The sequence below is a fragment of the Adiantum capillus-veneris genome, chromosome 22, assembly GCF_014529385.1.
Source record: "Adiantum capillus-veneris isolate H3 chromosome 22, ASM1452938v2, whole genome shotgun sequence".
Lineage (NCBI taxonomy): Eukaryota > Viridiplantae > Streptophyta > Polypodiopsida > Polypodiales > Pteridaceae > Adiantum > Adiantum capillus-veneris.
In genome coordinates, this window is record NC_140952.1 from 24,348,890 (window position 1) to 24,367,361 (window position 18,472).

Below are 18,472 nucleotides of genomic sequence, written 5' to 3' on the forward strand. Positions count from 1 at the left end.
ACTCTCATCCATGGTGTTGGGATCGGTACCCACACAATCTGGAACTAGTCCTGTTTTCATCTTGTCTTTTCTTCCACGTTCCTCAGCTGCTCTCGAACTCTCAGGCCTTTCGTCGTCCTTGTCATTCTGTTCTTTCTGTGCCTTTTTAGGGCACTTCGCGGAGATATGTCAATGTTCCCCGCAACCAAAGCACTTCCCCTCCCTGATGAAGCGAGCTCTCTCCTGAGGAGTAAGCTTAGGTCGTGCATCCTTCTTTTCTGAGTTGCTCTTTCTCTTTCTACTTTCATTCGTTGAAGTTTGTTCGGCTCATTGTGTGATGACCTCATCGGTGGGGTAGGTCAGACTGCCAGAGTGAATGGCAAAACCCCGTTTCGCATGACTAATCAACTCCTGAATAGAAGCCGACCTCTGTTCCAAGCAGTGATCTCCGATCTCTGTAGGTAGACCCAAGGTAAAAAGCTCAATCTGTTCTCTGAACGAGATCTTCTTGAATGAAGAGGCGGGTAGAAAAGAGCTCCAGAATCTCTTGCAATAAGCGTCCACTATATCTCTCTTGGTCATCGGAAGATGGTTCCAAGCAGCTCATATATCGCGTTCATACTCTTGAGTTAGCCAAGAAAAAATAAAAAGCTTCTTAAATTTCAGCCATTTAACTGGCGCAGTCTTGTTTAAAAGCTTCTTAAATTTCAGCCATTTAACTGGCGCAGTCTTGTTTAAAAGAAGCATGGACCACCAAGTTCGAGCATTCCCCTTAAAATAAGAGGCAGCTCTCCGAATCTTGGAGTGCTCTGAGTAGCATCCTCCCGCGAAAGCGATGTCAAACTGTTGTATAAAAGACAGCCTTTGAAGCATCTTTATATCCTGAAAAGGTGTCAAATTTAATTGACTGTCCACCTTCCTTAAACTCTCGGACTTTCTTGCTTTTATCTTCCAAAAAGTCATACTGGTTGGCTTTATAAAAATTCTCCTTGTTCGCATAAAAGTTGCCATCGTTAGAGTTTGAACTATCTGTCGACGAGTCCTTTGTAGAACTTAAAGTCAAAAGCCCAAAAATAAAGCAAAGCCTCTTTCTCTCACAAGCTCTCTTGAGCTTATCCAATTAAAGCAAAAGATTCTCTCTCTCATCCTTGGCGTAAAAACAGCCAAAAATCTGCCGTAAAAGCAAATCCAACCTTCGTAATTTCCGCCACGTTTTGCGGGCTGCCACGTCAGTACAACGTACCGATATCTGCCACGTCAGCCATCAGCAGGGTTAGGGTTAGGTTAGGGCAGAATTAGGGTTTGCAGGTTTTAGGGTTAGGGTTTCCAGAATCAGGGTTTCTGCAGAGACGGGTAGCCACGTCATCACTTTGTGATAGCTTACTCCACAGGAGTGGTGCAGTGAGAGAGAGGAGTGCTGGGAGCTCATCAGTGGCCTGACGCTCTGGTTCATCTGGCGGGCCCGTTTCATCTTCATCTTTGAGGCTTGCCCTGTACCACCAACAGAGACTCTTCGTGATCTTTGGTTAGAGCTGATCCAGACTCTCAGAGGATAGCTCGAGAGACTTCAGGCAGCTCCAACCGCATGAGGGAGCGCAGAGAGGCCTTCCTCCGACTTTGGCGTCCTGGGCCTTTTTTCACCATGGTCCAGGGTGTACTCAGATGGCACTACCGTCCACCTATGTGGCTTTCTCCTCCTCCCATTTCTTGATTTAGCCTTATTGTACATATGCTATTTTTTCATTGGGAGAGTCTTCCCATCATGGTTGTTGTAGCTCTCTCTCGAAGAGGTGGTTGTAGCCCTATGGGCAGTTTCATTAACTAATAGAAGGATCTTTTTCTTGGATCTGTTCCAATGCCTCGTGATGTGGAGATTTTTCCGGTCTAAGAGAGAAGGACCTCTCCTCTTGAAGTGCTCTTTGTAACTTCAGTGCTTGCTCACATTAGCTCCAGATCGAAACTGGCCGATTTGGAGGGGTACCAGCAGGGGCCAGGATATGTCACCTATGTCACTTAGAGCCAGAGACAGAGCTGCACTACACGTCATTGCCCGGGGCGTACTATGAGATACGAGGCCGCTTCCATTGTCTGAGAGATACAATCCGAGACATCTTTGGTCCTCGTATCTCATTACTCTTTGGTCCTCCCAAGGCTGCATAGCCCGAATCATCCGAGCGATCATAGAGACCAAAGGCCTCTCCATATATCTCCATCCATTTGTTCTGCCATATCTCCCATGATGGTCTACCGAGGGTCCCCATACCTGAACTCCGTAGAGCATAGCTGAAGTCACTATTCACGATTCCTGAAACTGAGCCTACAAACACATTTTCAGTCCTCCCAAGGCTGCATAGGCTCTCGTCAGTCTGGTCTCTGATGCTCTCCTGAGTGAAAACACCGGTCCACCGAAAACTACCCTAAGATAGGTATATGCATCTGTATACTCCACAGTCTCCTGGCCATCCGTAAATGTGGGTGCTGACCTCCTCACCCACTGTGGTGTGGTGTTGAACACCATAACCTTTGTTTGGCCAAGGTTGACAGACAATCCATTGTCACGAGCAAATGTATGCAAAGCATGCAAATGACGCTGCATCCCCTCTGGAGAGTCAGAAATCAACACAATATCATCAACATATGGTAAAACGGAATCCATGTCCCTGCTAGCTGAGCCCCCCTCTGTCTCCCTGACGCTCTACATAGTCCGAAAACTCATCCACATACATCCCACAAAGAGTCGGAGATAGGGGGCATCCCTGCTTCACTCCAATAGTGAAGTGGACCATGTCAGACATTCCCTTAGTAGTCCGTACCCTCCCCATCACTGTCCTGTATAAAGCCAAAATACCCCATATCAGCTCTATAGGCACACCCATGTCCTGTAGTCTGCGTATAAGTCTGGCTCTCGACACTGTGTCAAAAGCTTTGCAGAACTCCACAAAGCTACAATAGATCCTCTTGCCATGGTGTCTACCCTCCTCAATAATAGCTCTGGGTGTCAGAATCTGGTCAAGAGTGGAGAAACCTCTCCTGAATCCTGCTTGTTTTGGTGCTCGTATGCCCTCCATCTACTCAACTCCTGCTCAAGAACGGATGCATACAGCCTAGCCAATGTGTGACCAACCATGATGGTGCAAATAATTCCAGGGAATCATGGGATCTCCTGACTTGAAAATAGGCACAATCATAGACATACTCCAAGTCTCAGGAAAGCCTTCATACAGGGCTCGATTAAACATCATAGCAAGAAGCTCTGCAAGCATATCTCTGGCATGGATGAAGTGCTCTGCTACCAGACCATCATGATCATGTGCTCTCCTTGTCTTCATCCTGTCAATGGATTTCCTTACCCTATCGACAATAAAGAAAGTACATGTCTCAGGGAATGTCTCTAGTGGGTCCGGGAAAGGTGGTTGCCCTGATGTTGTGTAGAGAGATGTGGCATATTCCCCCCATGTCTCTGTGGAGGTGACGGTTGATGGTGGTGAATGCTCGTGGAATAGCCTCCATGCTTCGCCTAAGTCTTGACTCATAAATACCTGATACAGATCCCGCTCTAGCTGAGATAGATAATCCCTTTTCTTTGGTCGCACTAGACGGCGAAAGATAATCCGTGACTGTCTATCTGTGGTAATACCCATGAGCACTTCACTATGTAATTTGATCCTCGTCTCTCTACACTCCTCATCATACCAACTGTTCTAGGGCATGCTCCCAAATTGTCTCCGTGTAGGCTGGCTGTGGAGGTATGCCTCTGATGCAGCATCATGGAGCGTCTCTGTCAATATCTAAGTGAGTTCATCTAGTGGCGTCCCGGCTCTTGAGTGCATAGCTCCCTGTATATCTCATCCATATACACAAAATCCGTCTCCCTCACGAAGATATACCGAGTGTGCGTGGGGACCTCTCCTAATGGAGCTGTGCTGAGCTGAAACGTAAGAGTGAAAGACAAGATAGCATGATGAACTGCTACTCCAACTGGCCTAGTGCCCACCATGAAACCCTGAAAGAATGGAATGAGGCCTAGCTGCACCGTAACATAATCCACTATACTAGCACCATGTCGATGTGGAAAGCATGTAAAACCTCCACCTGTTAAAAATTTATGTAGGCCATTCAAAATGGCCAATCTATGTGTAGTTCCCATATCTGTCAAGTATCTGCAATACTCAGTGCACTTCTCATCCTATGATAGCCTGGATAGGCCCATCTCTGTAACGTCCAGCTCCCTAAGCATCTCCTCGGAAGTATCATAAAATATTGGTTGCAGTCCTAGCATTGAAGTCCCCATGGCCTATGGTGAAGAAAGGCCGAGGGCACCAGAGTTGAAGGCACGCCTCTCTAGGCTCCCGCATGTGGTCGGAGTTGCCTTGGAGTCTCTCGAACTGTCCCATGGATCAGCTCTAGCCAAAAATCCCGAACAGTCTCTGCTGGTGGCACAAGGCGAGCCTCAGAGATGCGAAAGCAGTGGGCCCGCCAGATGAACCAGAGTGTCAGGCCAGAGACGGAGCTCCCAACACTCCTCTCTCTCACGGCACCACTCCTGTGGAGTAAGCTCTGGCTAATGTATCACTATCATCCTGATGGTGGAGGATAGCTCAAACTGTAATGCAAGGCCCATGAGAGTGGACCAAGCAACTGCACCCAAGTGTATTGCTGTGTTGTGGAAAGAGCTGGCATCAGCTGAAGGACCTGAAGCCAAACCTGTTGTGCCATAGGGCAGTCCCAAAGACAGTGACGTTGACTCTCCAAAGGATGGTCACAAGTTGCACACGCTGACTCTCCAAAGGATGGTCACAAGCTGCACATGCTGCCGAGAGGCCACTATGTACAAGCCAGCTCCCCACTGCTATAGCTCTATTTGCAACTAGCCACTAGAACGACGAGACTCGCCGCGGCTGTCTGGCGTTCCACAACCTTGCCCAAAAAACTATCAATAACTTAATTGTGAGACCCTCCTCCTGCCAATGAGGTGTTGCAGTAGGACGAGCCTCTCTGAACAGTGTACTGATAGAAAGGGACACTTGGAGGTCGGCAGAGGAGAAAGGGTCTCTCCAAAATCACTCTCCAGGATTTCACTGCACCCGTGCCAGTGGACAACTCTCCCAAGCCCACAGCCTCCAGTGGCCTGTCGCAAGAGCTGCTCGGTCAGGATCTATGACACAAGTCCTCCCACAAATGCCCATAACTCGGATCCTCTAAAAACAACACTCTGCAACCTGTGGGGCCTCTACAGCGACTCTGTGTAATTGACCCTCCCCCTGTAGCTCGAAAAACATGGAGGATACAGTCTCTGAGCAAGCCCGAACTGCGATGAGGACCTCCAGACGCGTGAAGGCCCCCATTCATCTGGGTGCTACTGACTCGAGAGGTGTAAGCCACTCAACTAGTACTTCCTCTGTCATGTCCTAACACATGCTCTGCACCCCTCTCCTACCATGTAACTAGATGCTCTGAAGCTCCTCTAACAAACCTAAGAACTGTAGCCAGTCACCTAAAGTGCGTGCCAGATCCTCTGCCATGGGACCCCAAGGAACATGAGGCCTACTTTCAACCAAGTAGCCTCTCTGAGTGCTGACCATGGCGTTCCATACAAGGGGTTGTCTCAGGCGCTCCTCCGTGCAAGTAGGTTGGTGCTGCTCCAAGCCTCCTCTCCGCAGCTACTACCAGCAGCGAAGCAAGCTCACAACAAAACGGTCTTGTAGTCTCCTGCTCAGGCCAACTTTGAGCATCTCTGTGAAAATCCATCTGGTGGAAGGTCTACAAGGGCCTCCAACCTGAGGCACTCTAGCTCTAAGCCACTGAAGAAAAAACTCCTTCCAGGGCTCCTCCCCTGGAAGCAGTCCTCTGACAACAAACTTCCCAAGATCCCCAACCCCCCCCTGAGAACACGGATGAGTGATGACCTGCCAGGCTACTTTGGCCAGGGCTATCTGAGTAGTGCGCCCTGACCAAAGGAAATTCCTGATCAACCTCTCTACCTGATGCAGGATCTTGAAAAGATCCAACAAGATGTAATGTACCACATAGTAGCCAACAACACTTGGTTGGCCACTATAACTCTGCCTACCGAAGTACCAAACTACAGTCCTTGGGGGGATCCATCTGAAACCAGCAAAAGCACTACCAAGGGATTTCCTCGTGGAAGACGCGTGTCTAGTCCCCTGCATCTGAGGAGGATGTGAAGGAGGGGTCTGGAAATGAGGCTGTGGGCCCCATAGGGGAGAGAGGAGGGATGGGAGGCGGGGGTGGAGGCGGGAGGGGCGGAGCGGCAGCTTCTGAGGGAGGAGGAGGAGGTAGAGGCTGGTGAGGAGGTGGAGGTGGACGGGGCCTCCTCAAGCAGGTCTCCTCAGGCGGGTCCTGCTGAATGGGGCCAAAACGATTCCTTGTCGGAACCGAGTGCTGCTGATGGAGAGGGGCGAGGGAGCTTTTGTGGAGTCCCTCTGAGGTGGAGCAGATGTCTGCTGCTGAAAAGAGAAGGGCATTGGCGTCGAGGCGATTACTAGCAAGCTGATAGAAAATAGCCTACAGGCAGAGGCGGAAGGCGAAAGGAGAATGGGAGCCGGGGAGTGAGGAAGAGGGCAGAGGGCAAGGGGCGGGCTGGTGCAGCGAGTGCGAACGGGGCGCGAGGGCAGGAAAATGAGGAGGGGGCGGACTGGGGCAACGAGGGCGAGCAGGAGGGGAGGGGCGGACTGGGGCAGCGAGGGCGTGCGGGCGCAGGAACAGGGGCAGTGGGCAGCACGCGGGATGGAACAGGGGCAGTGCAGGCTGCAGGGGGAGAGGATGCGATTGGGGGGGGCACACCCAAGGCACTGTTAGATAGGTTGCAAGGGAGCCTAAACTGGGTGCCCCCAAAAACACTGAATAGCTAAAAACAAGGGCCCAAATCTGGCTGCAAAAAGCCCCTACAAATTTTCCGCGCGGTCTCCTTGAAATCGTGGCATGTTTTACGGAAGTTTGTGCTACATCAGCAGCTGCCACGCCATCAGTTTTTGGCCGCTCTGTTATAGTCCAGTCGCATCATCACTATTTGTGACACGGGTCTTGGCCCATTAGTCCACTCAATCGATTAGGAAAAGTGAACCATATCTCCATTTAATCTGTCACGCTGAATTGAGCATTTTAGCTAGATGCTGACCACTAACACGTGACATGGACAAACAGACTCTCAAGACCCTCTGTATACAGTGATAGTGTTGTTGGTACCCAACCGGCACATAGCCCCAGCTGGACACACAATGGAGAAATTCTCTTGTCTAATGATTTGACTGGCCAACTTACCATCTGCTACCATGTCACAGCTGGCACCTTGGTCCTACAAGTACTCTGATGTACTTTTGTTCACATGGTTTCTCTGGTACGTTCTTGTCTACATGGCAGTCTTGTATCTAAGCTCCACATGGTATCCTGACCCTGGACCAGCTAGAACACCTTTTCAACAGGATATTGCATACCCACTTCAAACCACTGTTCAGTTTCCCTTGCCTACCTGGACTCACTTCCTTCCATTTGTCTGCACTACGTCCCTAGTGCACCACCCCAAAATGGTGCACTGTCAGGCATCACTACAAGTAACATTGCATCTGTATGATCACTGTAGCTGACCACAAATAGAAAATGATGATAGGGCATGCATAACACTAAAAATCAAACAAATATACAAAGTATAATTCATAGCAAAATAAATTGAAAGTTCACATTGCTCTGATAATGAGTAAACATATTATCTCGATAAACCTAACCTAGATTTATATAAAAAGAAAAGTGAGTCATATAGATTTACGGTATTCATTGAAAAGAAAAAAGCTCATTTGCACACAATAACGACTAGGATAGTAGAATAAGTGCCCTGTCCTCAATACTGAGTTAAGCCACATAATTTTTAAGAACTTGGAATTGGAAGAAAGAATATCACAAAAAAGTTTTAAGAACTCGGATTTGGAAGAAAGAATACCACGGAATTTTTAAGAACTTGGAATTGGAAGAAAGAATATCACAACATAGGTTATTGAAACATCTGCAAGTGCATTGGGTGAGGCAGCTAAGAGGCATCAGCTCTTTTGTGTAGGTGCACTATAGCTTTCACTGACATATTCCCTTGCCCTATCTCTAGCTCTCACCCTCATATTTCTTATCCTTTTCTCTTGTTCATTCATTAGAAAGTTCAAGTTGCAATTGTGGTTTGAGTTCTTTTGCAAATTTGCACCTCCTTCAGCACCATCTGCCATGGCAGGAACAGGCTACAAAGACGCTTGACATGCATGCACAAATTAGTCATCACTAGTCTCTTCTGTTGATGTTTGTACTCGTAACACAAACTTTCATGTTTCTCCATTTTAAATAGATGTATTTCGCCATACCTGAATTCTAGTCCAATCAAAGAGTTGCTGTCACATACAGGCTATAATATGAGAATTACAATACTGTGCATTGCCTTGAGGATAACAAAGTTTGCAGCAAATGATTACTTTGATCCCGTGTTTACAAATGACAGAGCCAAGGTGTGGCAACTGCAGCAAAGACCCTTGATGCCAAAGGACACAAGACGCTGAATCACATTGCAGTGTGCCATCTAAAACCAAATTGACATTGTGATCCCTTCACAATCATTTAGCTCACATTACGGTACAATACACACGTTCAGAAGTAAGATTGGAAGTGTGCCCTCCCCCTCCCCGCGCCCCCCACCCCTTCCTTTCTTCCTCACACAGTCTCAGTATAAATACTCTGTTCTGCTTCCTCAAAATGGACCCACTAGCATGGCATAGGGAAGTGGTTGCTGCGCATAGCAGGCAGAGCTTGTATGATTCGAGCTACATTGCTATTACTAACCATTTTAATTACTATCTTTCATCCGAGCAACCATTACATTGTACCAAAAATCTCTAAATTTGTCCTTGCTAAAACCTTGGGAGCAACTTCTTGAAGAATGATGTTTACTTTTAAGCATGTTGTTTGTGAGAATCAAGTGCAGCATTCACAACAAGTAGCATTAGGTCAAATTCATCAAGCAGGAATCCATAAAAAACAAGCAGGCAAGGGCTTTCAAGATGATGCAAAATTAGGCAGTTGTGAACCCAAACTGGTTTCAGCCACCATCACAAACTGGGACCCGCACGCATACACAACAAAACAGACTTGTTAATTGATTTATATGTTGACTTAGGTCCACAAGTGCCTTACAAATATTTCATTTGGACATACCCTGCTTGTCATAATGTAGGAAACACAAAGATTTGCAAGTACGATGGCAGGTGCACTGAGAATGTTGTCTCCAGAATTTTTTACAATTGGTTCGTAGTATTGTATTGCTTCATCATACGTGTTATCCTGAATAAAGTTTCTGTCAGTAAAACACAAAAATTGCCTCCTTGTTTTTCACTACAAAGTAGTTAGCGAAGGACCATCCTTATGTTGTTCTTTCATTATGCCATGTATTCAAAATATAAAGAGACCTTTCTAAAAAACTATATATAAATAAGACAGAAATAAGCCCCCATTGATATAAGCTTTCCCTCTATGAAGCTGAGCCAATCGTCTTCATAGACAGCACAAAGAGTGGAATGTATGAAATATATATGCCAAGTTGATTAGAGAGCTACAACCCCAAGCTGGGCCTGAATTTGAAGTTGTAAAGGCTCTAATCATATTAAGATAAGTATGAATATGAAAATGCAATTAAACAAGCACATAATGCTACAGGATTGGAAAGTTAGAAATCAATAGCAACATATGAACAAAAACTGCAAAATCATTGGACTTGAAGAGAGAAAGAGAGAAGAGGAGAGTCAACATGGCACGCCTAAGTTCCAAGCCAAGAAGCACTGGCCCCAAAGACCCGCGCCCCTTTCGGTTATTAACCTTCACAAAGTACAACTCCCGAGGGTCCGCTTCTCCGAGACTCTGCGTCCAAATGCTCTCTGAAGCGAGGCACCAAGGGTCCTTATAAACAGTAAAAGAGATCCCCAAAAGCATTTGATTTAAAAGCCCTACACCCAAAAGCCACGCCAAATCTGCTGAAAACAGCCAGCATAATTTATAGAAATCCGTACAACGGTGCCACATCAGCAGGCCACTGCAAATTATGGAATTCTGGAAAGTCATGCCACGCCAGCAATCAGCACGATTTACGAAAATTAAATCCAAAGATCAAGCTTCTGCTATTTTAGGTCTTAGGCCCCTCGGCCGGTGCTCCATAAGTTGGTAGAGGTTAGGATTAAAATTCTAACCCCTCCCTCTGTTTTGGGACCCTCTGCAGTAGCAGAGATAATGTGTCGTGCTCTCTATAGTGGGTGCTCCTCAGTGCAATGTGCGTGAAATTTCACTCCAACAGAATGAAACATTGAAAACAATGAATAACAGGGCAAACACAATGACTCGACAATAGAACCTCAACACCATTGGACTCGACTAACTCAAATGAACCAGTACTCTGGCATGGCAACACATACAGCTCCATGCCCAGAACTCACGGGTACAATGGGGGTGTCGAGGCTCAAATATGCAAGAATGGTGCAACCGTGCAGTGCATGGACTCCAGACAGGAGATGCAAGACCTCGACCATACAAAGTAGATGATGATGATGATAATGATATCTCCAACCACACATGTATATCTCCTCAAGAGCCACCAACGGCTAGCGGATATCCCAATCCAGCTAAGCCTATCTCCAAACTGAGGTGGTGGTGATCTGGCCACGATGTCCACTAGACCACCATCCGTATCACTTTCCATGTGTCACTGCCTCAGCGGGAGTCCAACGAGTGTGAACTCCTGGCCAATTGTGACCAACTGAACCTAACTGCATGTCCTGCGCCAGTGACACTGTACCCCTTCTACAGGTTACCCACCACAAGACCACTCACAGTCCCGGTGAGAGAGAACACTGAAGCTAGAGAGAACACTGAACTAGTAGAGAATACTGAAACTAGCAGGAAAAATGCAGTCAACCTGACTGAAGCTCTTTGGAGAAGAAATGATGAAATGTAGGTATTTGCAGAATATGATGAAGTACGGAAACTTCTTATGCCATTGATCCAGAAACTGATGGAGCCTCAAGATGACAAATTTTGCCCTTGATGAAGAGAAACTAGCCAAATTAAAAGAGAGGGGAGAGAGGGGGTGGGTAGGGAGGAGGGGTGAGGCCCTTCTTTGCCTCCAAGCCCCCAAGGCAACATATGCCCGATGGGTAGGGGCGAGAGGGTGGGTAGGGACGAGGGGTGAGGGGGGGTGGATAGGGACGAGGGTGATGGGGGGTGGATAGGGGCGAGAGTGTGTGAGGGGGGGGGGGGGGTGAGGGACGAGGGACAGTATGGGTGAGGGATGGTGAGGGGGTGAGTAGGGTGAAGGAAGTACGGGATGGGGAAGGCACAGAGAGCATTTGGAGGAGTAACATGGAGCTGACCTATTCCAGATTTGGAAAGAAATCTGATCTTTGTGGTATGCTGATTCTAGACGAGAGGATCAGATAGCCGTACACTCACTAGAAGTTTGACAAACCAATCTCCTGCAAAATCATCAAAGCTTGACTCTGCTGTAACTTCGAAAGGGGCTAATTTTATTTTCTGTGACCTAGATCACCACAAATATGATTGTTTGTTCTGTATCTAGTTGTAACAAACTGCTGACGTGTCGACCTACTGAAGAACGGAGCTACCGGCCGAGGGGCCTAAACCCTAAGAAGAACAAGTAACAGAAGAAGTGTCACAAAGTGATGACGTGGTTGCCCGAGAGCAAAAACCCTAACCCTAATTTCTGCCAAAACCCCTAAAACCTGCAAACCCTAATGCTAGAAACCCTAACCCTAAATCTGCAGAAAACCCTAACCCTAACCCTAAGGGCAGCGGGAGACTTCCGTGTTTTGCGCTGGCTGATGACGTGGCAGGCTGTACGGATTTCCGTGATTTACATTGGCAGCTTTTTGGCTTTGCTTTTGGACCAGAGGCTTTTAAGTTTGAAGGCTTTTCACTGTAATTGCTTTTGAGGCCAAGGGCCTTTAAATATGAGGTTAGGGCTCATTCTCTGGCATGCTTCATGCAGAAGGTGCAGAGTCTGGAGTACCGGCTTGTACTTTGATGATGCAATATAAAGAAATACCGAAAGGGCCGCCAAGGTTTGGGGCCAATACTCTCTAGGGTGGAATTCCGCCACTCTATGTCCCGTGTCGTCTCTCTCTCTTTCAGTTCAGTTGTTATTGAAGTGCTAAAAGTCTGTTCAGTCTGTTCTTTTCTATTGGCATGTGGTGCCCTCCTTGTGACAGTGGTATCAGAGCATCAGGCGTGTGCTTTTTTGAAAGCATACCGGTCCTACAAAAGAGGAGATAGCGCTATTGGAATTTTATTTGAGGTATCTTTGTGCTCCAACCCGGTCTTTTCAGTCACTCCCACCCTTACTTCATTGCGCATTGGGCACTCTCCCGTCTTCACCGCTCATGTCTTACAGGGCATAAGCTAATTAAGATCACTTGCAAGAGAAGGATCCAGATTTGTTTCAAGTCACTGTTTTTCTTAGAAGTAGTGCCATGCAGAAATTGATGTCTACAACTACCAAGCAGCATACTCCAAGTACTTGGCAAGCTTTAAAGAAAACAAATTCACCCGAAGCTATATGGTTTCTGACATCTTCCTTCGGAGTGCAACTTCTGGCAGAGTGGGGTATCCTGAAATGCTTGCCATGGAAACCCTAGCAGATTATATCTTGAAATTTCTCGACATCTCAGTAGATGTCTCTTCTCGAGTTGATAACCTTGGAAGTTCGGTGTGATTGCTATCTCTTAGGACTACCATCGCCACCAAAGAAACACTGTCTGTCCAAGAGCTGATAGACCATGCTGTGCTCGGCTACGACCTCATGGAAGGAACCTAACCCTAATTTTTGGTGCAGGTTTCAAGATGGAAAGTCAGTCGACTTTTCGAGCTCGACAGATGTCGAGATTGCTTTTTAAGTTTGAGTTCTATTTGATCTCGTTTGGTGATCCTGTTTGGAATTTGTTTGAAATGGATGGTATCTGTTTTGAACCTGTTTTGGTGCTGATTTGAATTGTTTGACTCTGGTTTGATACTGGTTTCAATGATCGGTGATTTTACTCCCGGGTGGAGAAGTGAGAAATACTGTTTTGGTATTGTTTGAACCTTGGAACGACACAGGCCGATGCTTGGGGAGCGTTTTGTTGTATGTTTGAAAACCTCCGAACGAGGCAGGCCGATGCCTGGGGAGCGTTTGGTTGTATGCTTGTAAAATAATTGTTGTTGTGACTCCCGGCCCGGACCTGGATGGTTATGCGGGAGGAGTATTAAGAAGTCTGAGCAGTGGTTACTCTCAGCACCTCCAAACGACGCAGGCTGCGGTCTGGGGGGCGTTTGGTTGTAAAAGGCCTCTATATCTCCCGGCCCGGACCTTTTTAGGTTATGCGGGAGGAGTGATGAGGGGGTCGTTGAATATCTCCCGGCCCGGACCTTGTTAGGTTATGCGGGAGGAGTGTTCATCGACAGCTTTATGTTTCTATGTATTGTAACATGCATATGTAACTATTTGTGTTGCATTGTGATGTGCCAACCACTGAATATTCCTAATTGGATGAGATTGCCTGGGTATGTGATTTTAGTGCATCAAGACACTCGTGGAAGATCAGTACCGTCTCGGTGTGATGGCTAATTTTACTACTCCGAAATATCAAGAGTTCCGATCTGGACGAAAGGAGAAGCTAACTCCTTGATCAAAAGAGCAGAAAGGAGAAGCTAGCTCCTTGATCAAAACAGCCGAAAGGAGAAGCTCACTCCTTGATCAAAATAGCCAAAAGGAGAAGCTAACTCCTTATCAAAAGAGCAGAAAGGAGAAGCTAACTCCTTGATCAAAAGAGCATAAAGGAGAAGCTAACTCCTTAATAAAAAGAGCAAACTGATTGTCCCTCGGAAATTTTTGAACGTTGTTTTGCAGATATGCTGTAATCGAGGACGATAACTCTCTTTCAAGAAGGGGAGATGTAACAAACTGCTGACGTGTCGACCTATTGAAGGACGGAGCTACCGGTTGAGGGGCCTAAACCCTAAGAACAAGTAACAGAAGAAGTGTCACAAAGTGATAACGTGGTTGCCCGAGAGCAGAAACCCTAACCCTAATTTCTGCCAAAACCCTAAAACCTGCAAACCCTAATTCTGGAAACCCTAACCCTAAAATTGCAGAAACCCTAACCCTAACCCTAAGGGCAGCAGGGAGATTTTCACGTTTTGCGCTAGCTGATGATGTGGCAAGCTGTATGGATTTTCGTGATTTACGCTGGCAGCTTTTTGGCTTTGCTTTTGGACCAGAGGCTTTTAAGTTTGAAGGCTTTTCACTGTAATTGCTTTTTAGGCCAAGGGCCTTTAAATATGAGGTTAGGGCTCATTCTCTGGCATGCTTCCTGGAGTAGGTGCAGAGTCTGGAGTACCGGCTTGTACTTTGATGATGCAATATAAAGAAATATCGAAAGGGGCGCCAAGGTTTGGGGCCAATACTCTCTGGGGTGGAATTCCGCCACTCCATGTCAGGTGTCGCCTCTCTCTCTCTTTCAGTTTAGTTGTTATTGAAGTGCTAAAAGTCTGTTCAGTCTGTTCTTTTCTATTGGCACGGGGCGCCTGCCTTGTGACACTGGTCTAGCAGTGTTGGGTGGGCAGTAGAATCGCTGAAGTTAGCTCCCTTTATTCGGTCTGGAGAGGGCACTGTTGAAGATTGCGTTGTAGGTGAAGAAATTACCGCATCTACGAGTAGAGACATCATGAGCTGGTGTGTCATCAATCTTGAAATCATTATCTTTTTGTTGAAACCGCCTTGAAGAAGCTTGGTGAAGGGTAGTACACTAGACACAGCGGAGAACTTTGCTTGGTCGAAGAGCCAGACAGGGACGGGGCTCAGGTTGAAGTGAGGGTGAATGTGAACTCTTGTAAAGGAGATTTCTTAACCCCTCTATGATTCTTTATCAGCTCACCCAAGTCCAAAGGCTTCCACGAGGGTCGCATAGTTATTAGCCTTTGTGACCTCCACATTCACACTTGCTGCTGGCTCAGGGGCTGACTGGGCTCAAGTGCTATATAAACTATGAAAAGAGGGTTTATTATCAGACAAAGATTGAATAGAGACCCCATAACAAGGCATAGACTTGGTAGCTTCCAACCACTCCAGAAAATCTTCTTCTGAACCATCAGCTGGAGTAGGTTGTTCTCATTCAGGGTTGGTTTCCATTGACAAATAACTATGTTGCACTATAGGATCCATGCCTCCTTCAAGGCGAATGGGTTTCATTGGGGAGCCCGGAGTATGTATCCACATTCCGTCATTTTCTCAATCATACAGTGCTTTAGTGTGCCGTAGCCATGGTCTACCAATGAGCAAAGCAAGTCTTGTATCTGTAGAGGCACCTTGTCCACTATGCCCAATGGGTAGATTGTCCTCTGGTCAGCCAACGTAACTATGAAGGGAGCAAGTTGAGTAGACTGTAGACCTAAAGCCAACATAGTGCACTCGGACATCAGGTTGATGCCAAATCCACCATCCACTATCAATCCTGAGAATTTCCGCCCCAAGACGGACACAGTGAGACGAGGGCTTCTATAATCAGTGAGGGGAGCAGCGGGATGGGATATCATATAGGACTCTGATGGTTGCACTCGGAGGTGCTCGCCACTAGGACTTGCTCCACGGTAAAGCGTTTGAATAACTGCAAGGGTATCAATTCGAAAAGTTGCATCTAGTCGCAACATGTTTTAGAGCGACACTTGTTAGTAGGTGTTCTTCAAGATTGTCTCTGCTGTAAGCTTTTCTTTTTCTACCAATGGTTTCTCTGGTACCTTGATCTGCTGTAAGTCGGCTACTGTTTCCCGCAGTATGCAAGATAGGGTGTACCCACTTTCAATAGTGGCCCTTAGCAGAATTACGAAAAAACAGTCTATTTTTCCACACTATTATGTATATTTGACTTGTTTGCATGTACTTTTTAGCGGCAAGATTTGGTGGCCACACAAAATGCATAGTGTTAAACATTATGGAAAGCTTCGATCTTCAATTTTTCAAACGGAAATAGAAATTTTAGTGTGCAAGAAGTACTCTGGTCCAGCCTGTCACGCCCTCTCACAACATTGTATACAACTTTGATGAACAATTGTCTATATCTTTATATGAATTTATTCTCTTGACTTATCCTTTTGCACCTCAACTATTCACTTGACAAGAAATTTAACTTGATTTTTTGATAATTTTTTAGGTCTCTATGTAATTTTTGTTTTTTGTTTTTTTTTTAATCGATGTGATAAAAAGCCTTTTTTTTTTCCACCAGATCTCTAATGATGTTTAGACTATTTTCCAAGATCCAATAATCATTTGACTGTTAATGACCTCTAGAATGTTATGATGTAAAAAAGTAGAATCTTTAACGGTTCATTTTGTTTAGATCTAGCTCGGAAAATAACAAAGACTGCTCAGAGGATCTTAAGGAAGTTTTTTTTAAAATATAATAAATAATTTATATTGCCACTCAATTTGATTTTTATGTATCTTATAGCTTTCATCATAAAGTACTCATGAAAAAAATATAAGTCAATTCGAGTTAGAGAAAGGTTCTTATCTATTGTTTTAATTTTTTCACTTCCACAATTAACTTAAGGTGTGGCTCCTTAGGTTTGGTAAAGTGTCAAGCCTAGAAATTTTGACACTTGTCCATATGTCATACAAGGAGGCTGCCACATCACCAAAAGTCCATGTCAACACCCCATGTCACCTTCCACATCAGCATAGTCAAAAGTTTGACTTCACACTTGGTGTGCCACGTCATCCTAAATACCACCTTATCTACCAGCCTCAACTGTCACCTTGCATGCCACCTCACATTAGATGCCATGTCATCGACCACCTCAGGTGACACTTGTCCGTGGTGTCTGCAAGCCACTCTCCAACTCACCATCCACCTTTTTGCCACCTAAACATTCCATGTCACCATTCTGCCAGGATTTGATAGCCACATCATATTGTCACATAGATTGGCCATGTCATCCATGCATGGCCACCTCATAGCGACATCATTTATTTATATCTTTAATAAATTTTTATTAATGAATAAATTATATAGATTATATCATAATTATTAAAAGACCACTTAAAGCAAACTAGTTTTAATTTTTATATGTTTTATATTTAAAATTATTGCAATTATTATTAAATTTTTGTTTATTTAAATTACTATTGGATGAGAACTTAAGATTATATTAAAAATCACTTTTTTTTCCGAGAAAAAGATCCTTCTATTCAGTTAATGAAATTGTCCATAGGGCTACAACCTCCTCTACAAGAGAGGGCTACAACAATCATGATCGGGAGACTCTCCCAATGAAAAAACAACATATGTACAATGAGGCTAAATCAAGAGATGGGAGGAGGGAAAAACCACATAGGTGGACGGTAGTGGCATCTGAGCACACCCTCGACCATGGTGAAGAAAGGCCCAGGACGGTAGTGTCGAAGGAAAGCCTCTCTGCGCTCCAGCATGTGCTTGGAACTGCCCTGGAGTCTCTCGAACTCTCCTCTGAGAGTATGGATCAGCTCTAGCCCAAGATCCCGAACAGTCTCTGCTGGTGGTATAAGATGAGCCTCGAAGATGCGGAAGCAACGGGCCCGCCAGATGAACCAAGGTGTCAGGCCACTGATGAGCTCCCAACACTCCTCTCTCTCACTGCACCACTCCTGTGGTGTAAGCTCTATCGTAGGTTGGAGTGTAGGTCGACCCCCCTGCATCACTATCATCCTGTTGGTGGAAGATAGCTCAAGCTGAAGTGCAAGGCCCGTGAGAGTGGACAAAGCAGCTGCCCCCCAAGTGTACTGCCGAGCTGTGGAAAGGGTTGGCATCAGCCAAAGGACACGAAACCACACTTGCTGCGCCAAAGGACAGTCCCAAAGACAGTGACACTAACTCTCCACAAGATGGTCACAAGCTGCACATGCGGCCAAGAGACCACTCTGTACAAGCCAACTCCCAACTCCTATAGTGTTGTGTGTAACCAGCCACTGGAACAGAGTGACTCGTCTCGGCTGTCTGGAGTCCCACAACCTCTCCCAAAAAGCTGCGAAGAACTCAGTTGTGAGACCCTCCTCCTGCCAATGAGGTGCTACAGTAGGACGAGCCTCTCTCTGTGCTGCTAGTATGTGACGTCCCAGTCGAACAGTGTACTGAAAGAAAGGGACACCTGGACGGTCTTTAGAAGAGAAAGGGTCCCTCCACAGCCACTCTCCAGGATCCCACTGTACTCGTGCCAGAGGACAGCTCTCCCAAGCCCACAGTCTCCAGTGGCCAGTCTCAAGAGCTGTTGGGTCGGGATCTATGACACAAGTCCTCCCACAGATGCCCACCACGCGAATCCTTTGAAAACAGCACTCTGCCACCTGCGAGGCCTCTACTGCAACTCGGTGTAAGCGTCCCTCACCCTGTAGCTCGAAAAACAGGGAGGGTATAGTCTCTGAGCAAGCGCGAAC

The 18,472-nt window shown here is 46.2% G+C and overlaps 1 protein-coding gene across 3 annotated transcripts in view; it reads right to left on the reverse strand.

The window, feature by feature from the left end:
* The window catches only part of LOC147429045 (uncharacterized), a 207,264-nt gene that overhangs the window by 64,626 nt on the left and 124,166 nt on the right, over positions 1-18,472 (reverse strand). For 2 of the 3 annotated variants that reach the window (XM_086495517.1, XM_086495516.1), the window contains one exon: positions 9,184-9,309. The exons of the other annotated variant lie outside the window; for it this stretch is intronic. In XM_086495517.1, coding sequence (XP_086351643.1) covers positions 9,184-9,309 — 126 coding nt within the window. The remainder of the gene's footprint in view (positions 1-9,183; positions 9,310-18,472) is intronic. 3 annotated transcript variants of the gene reach the window in all.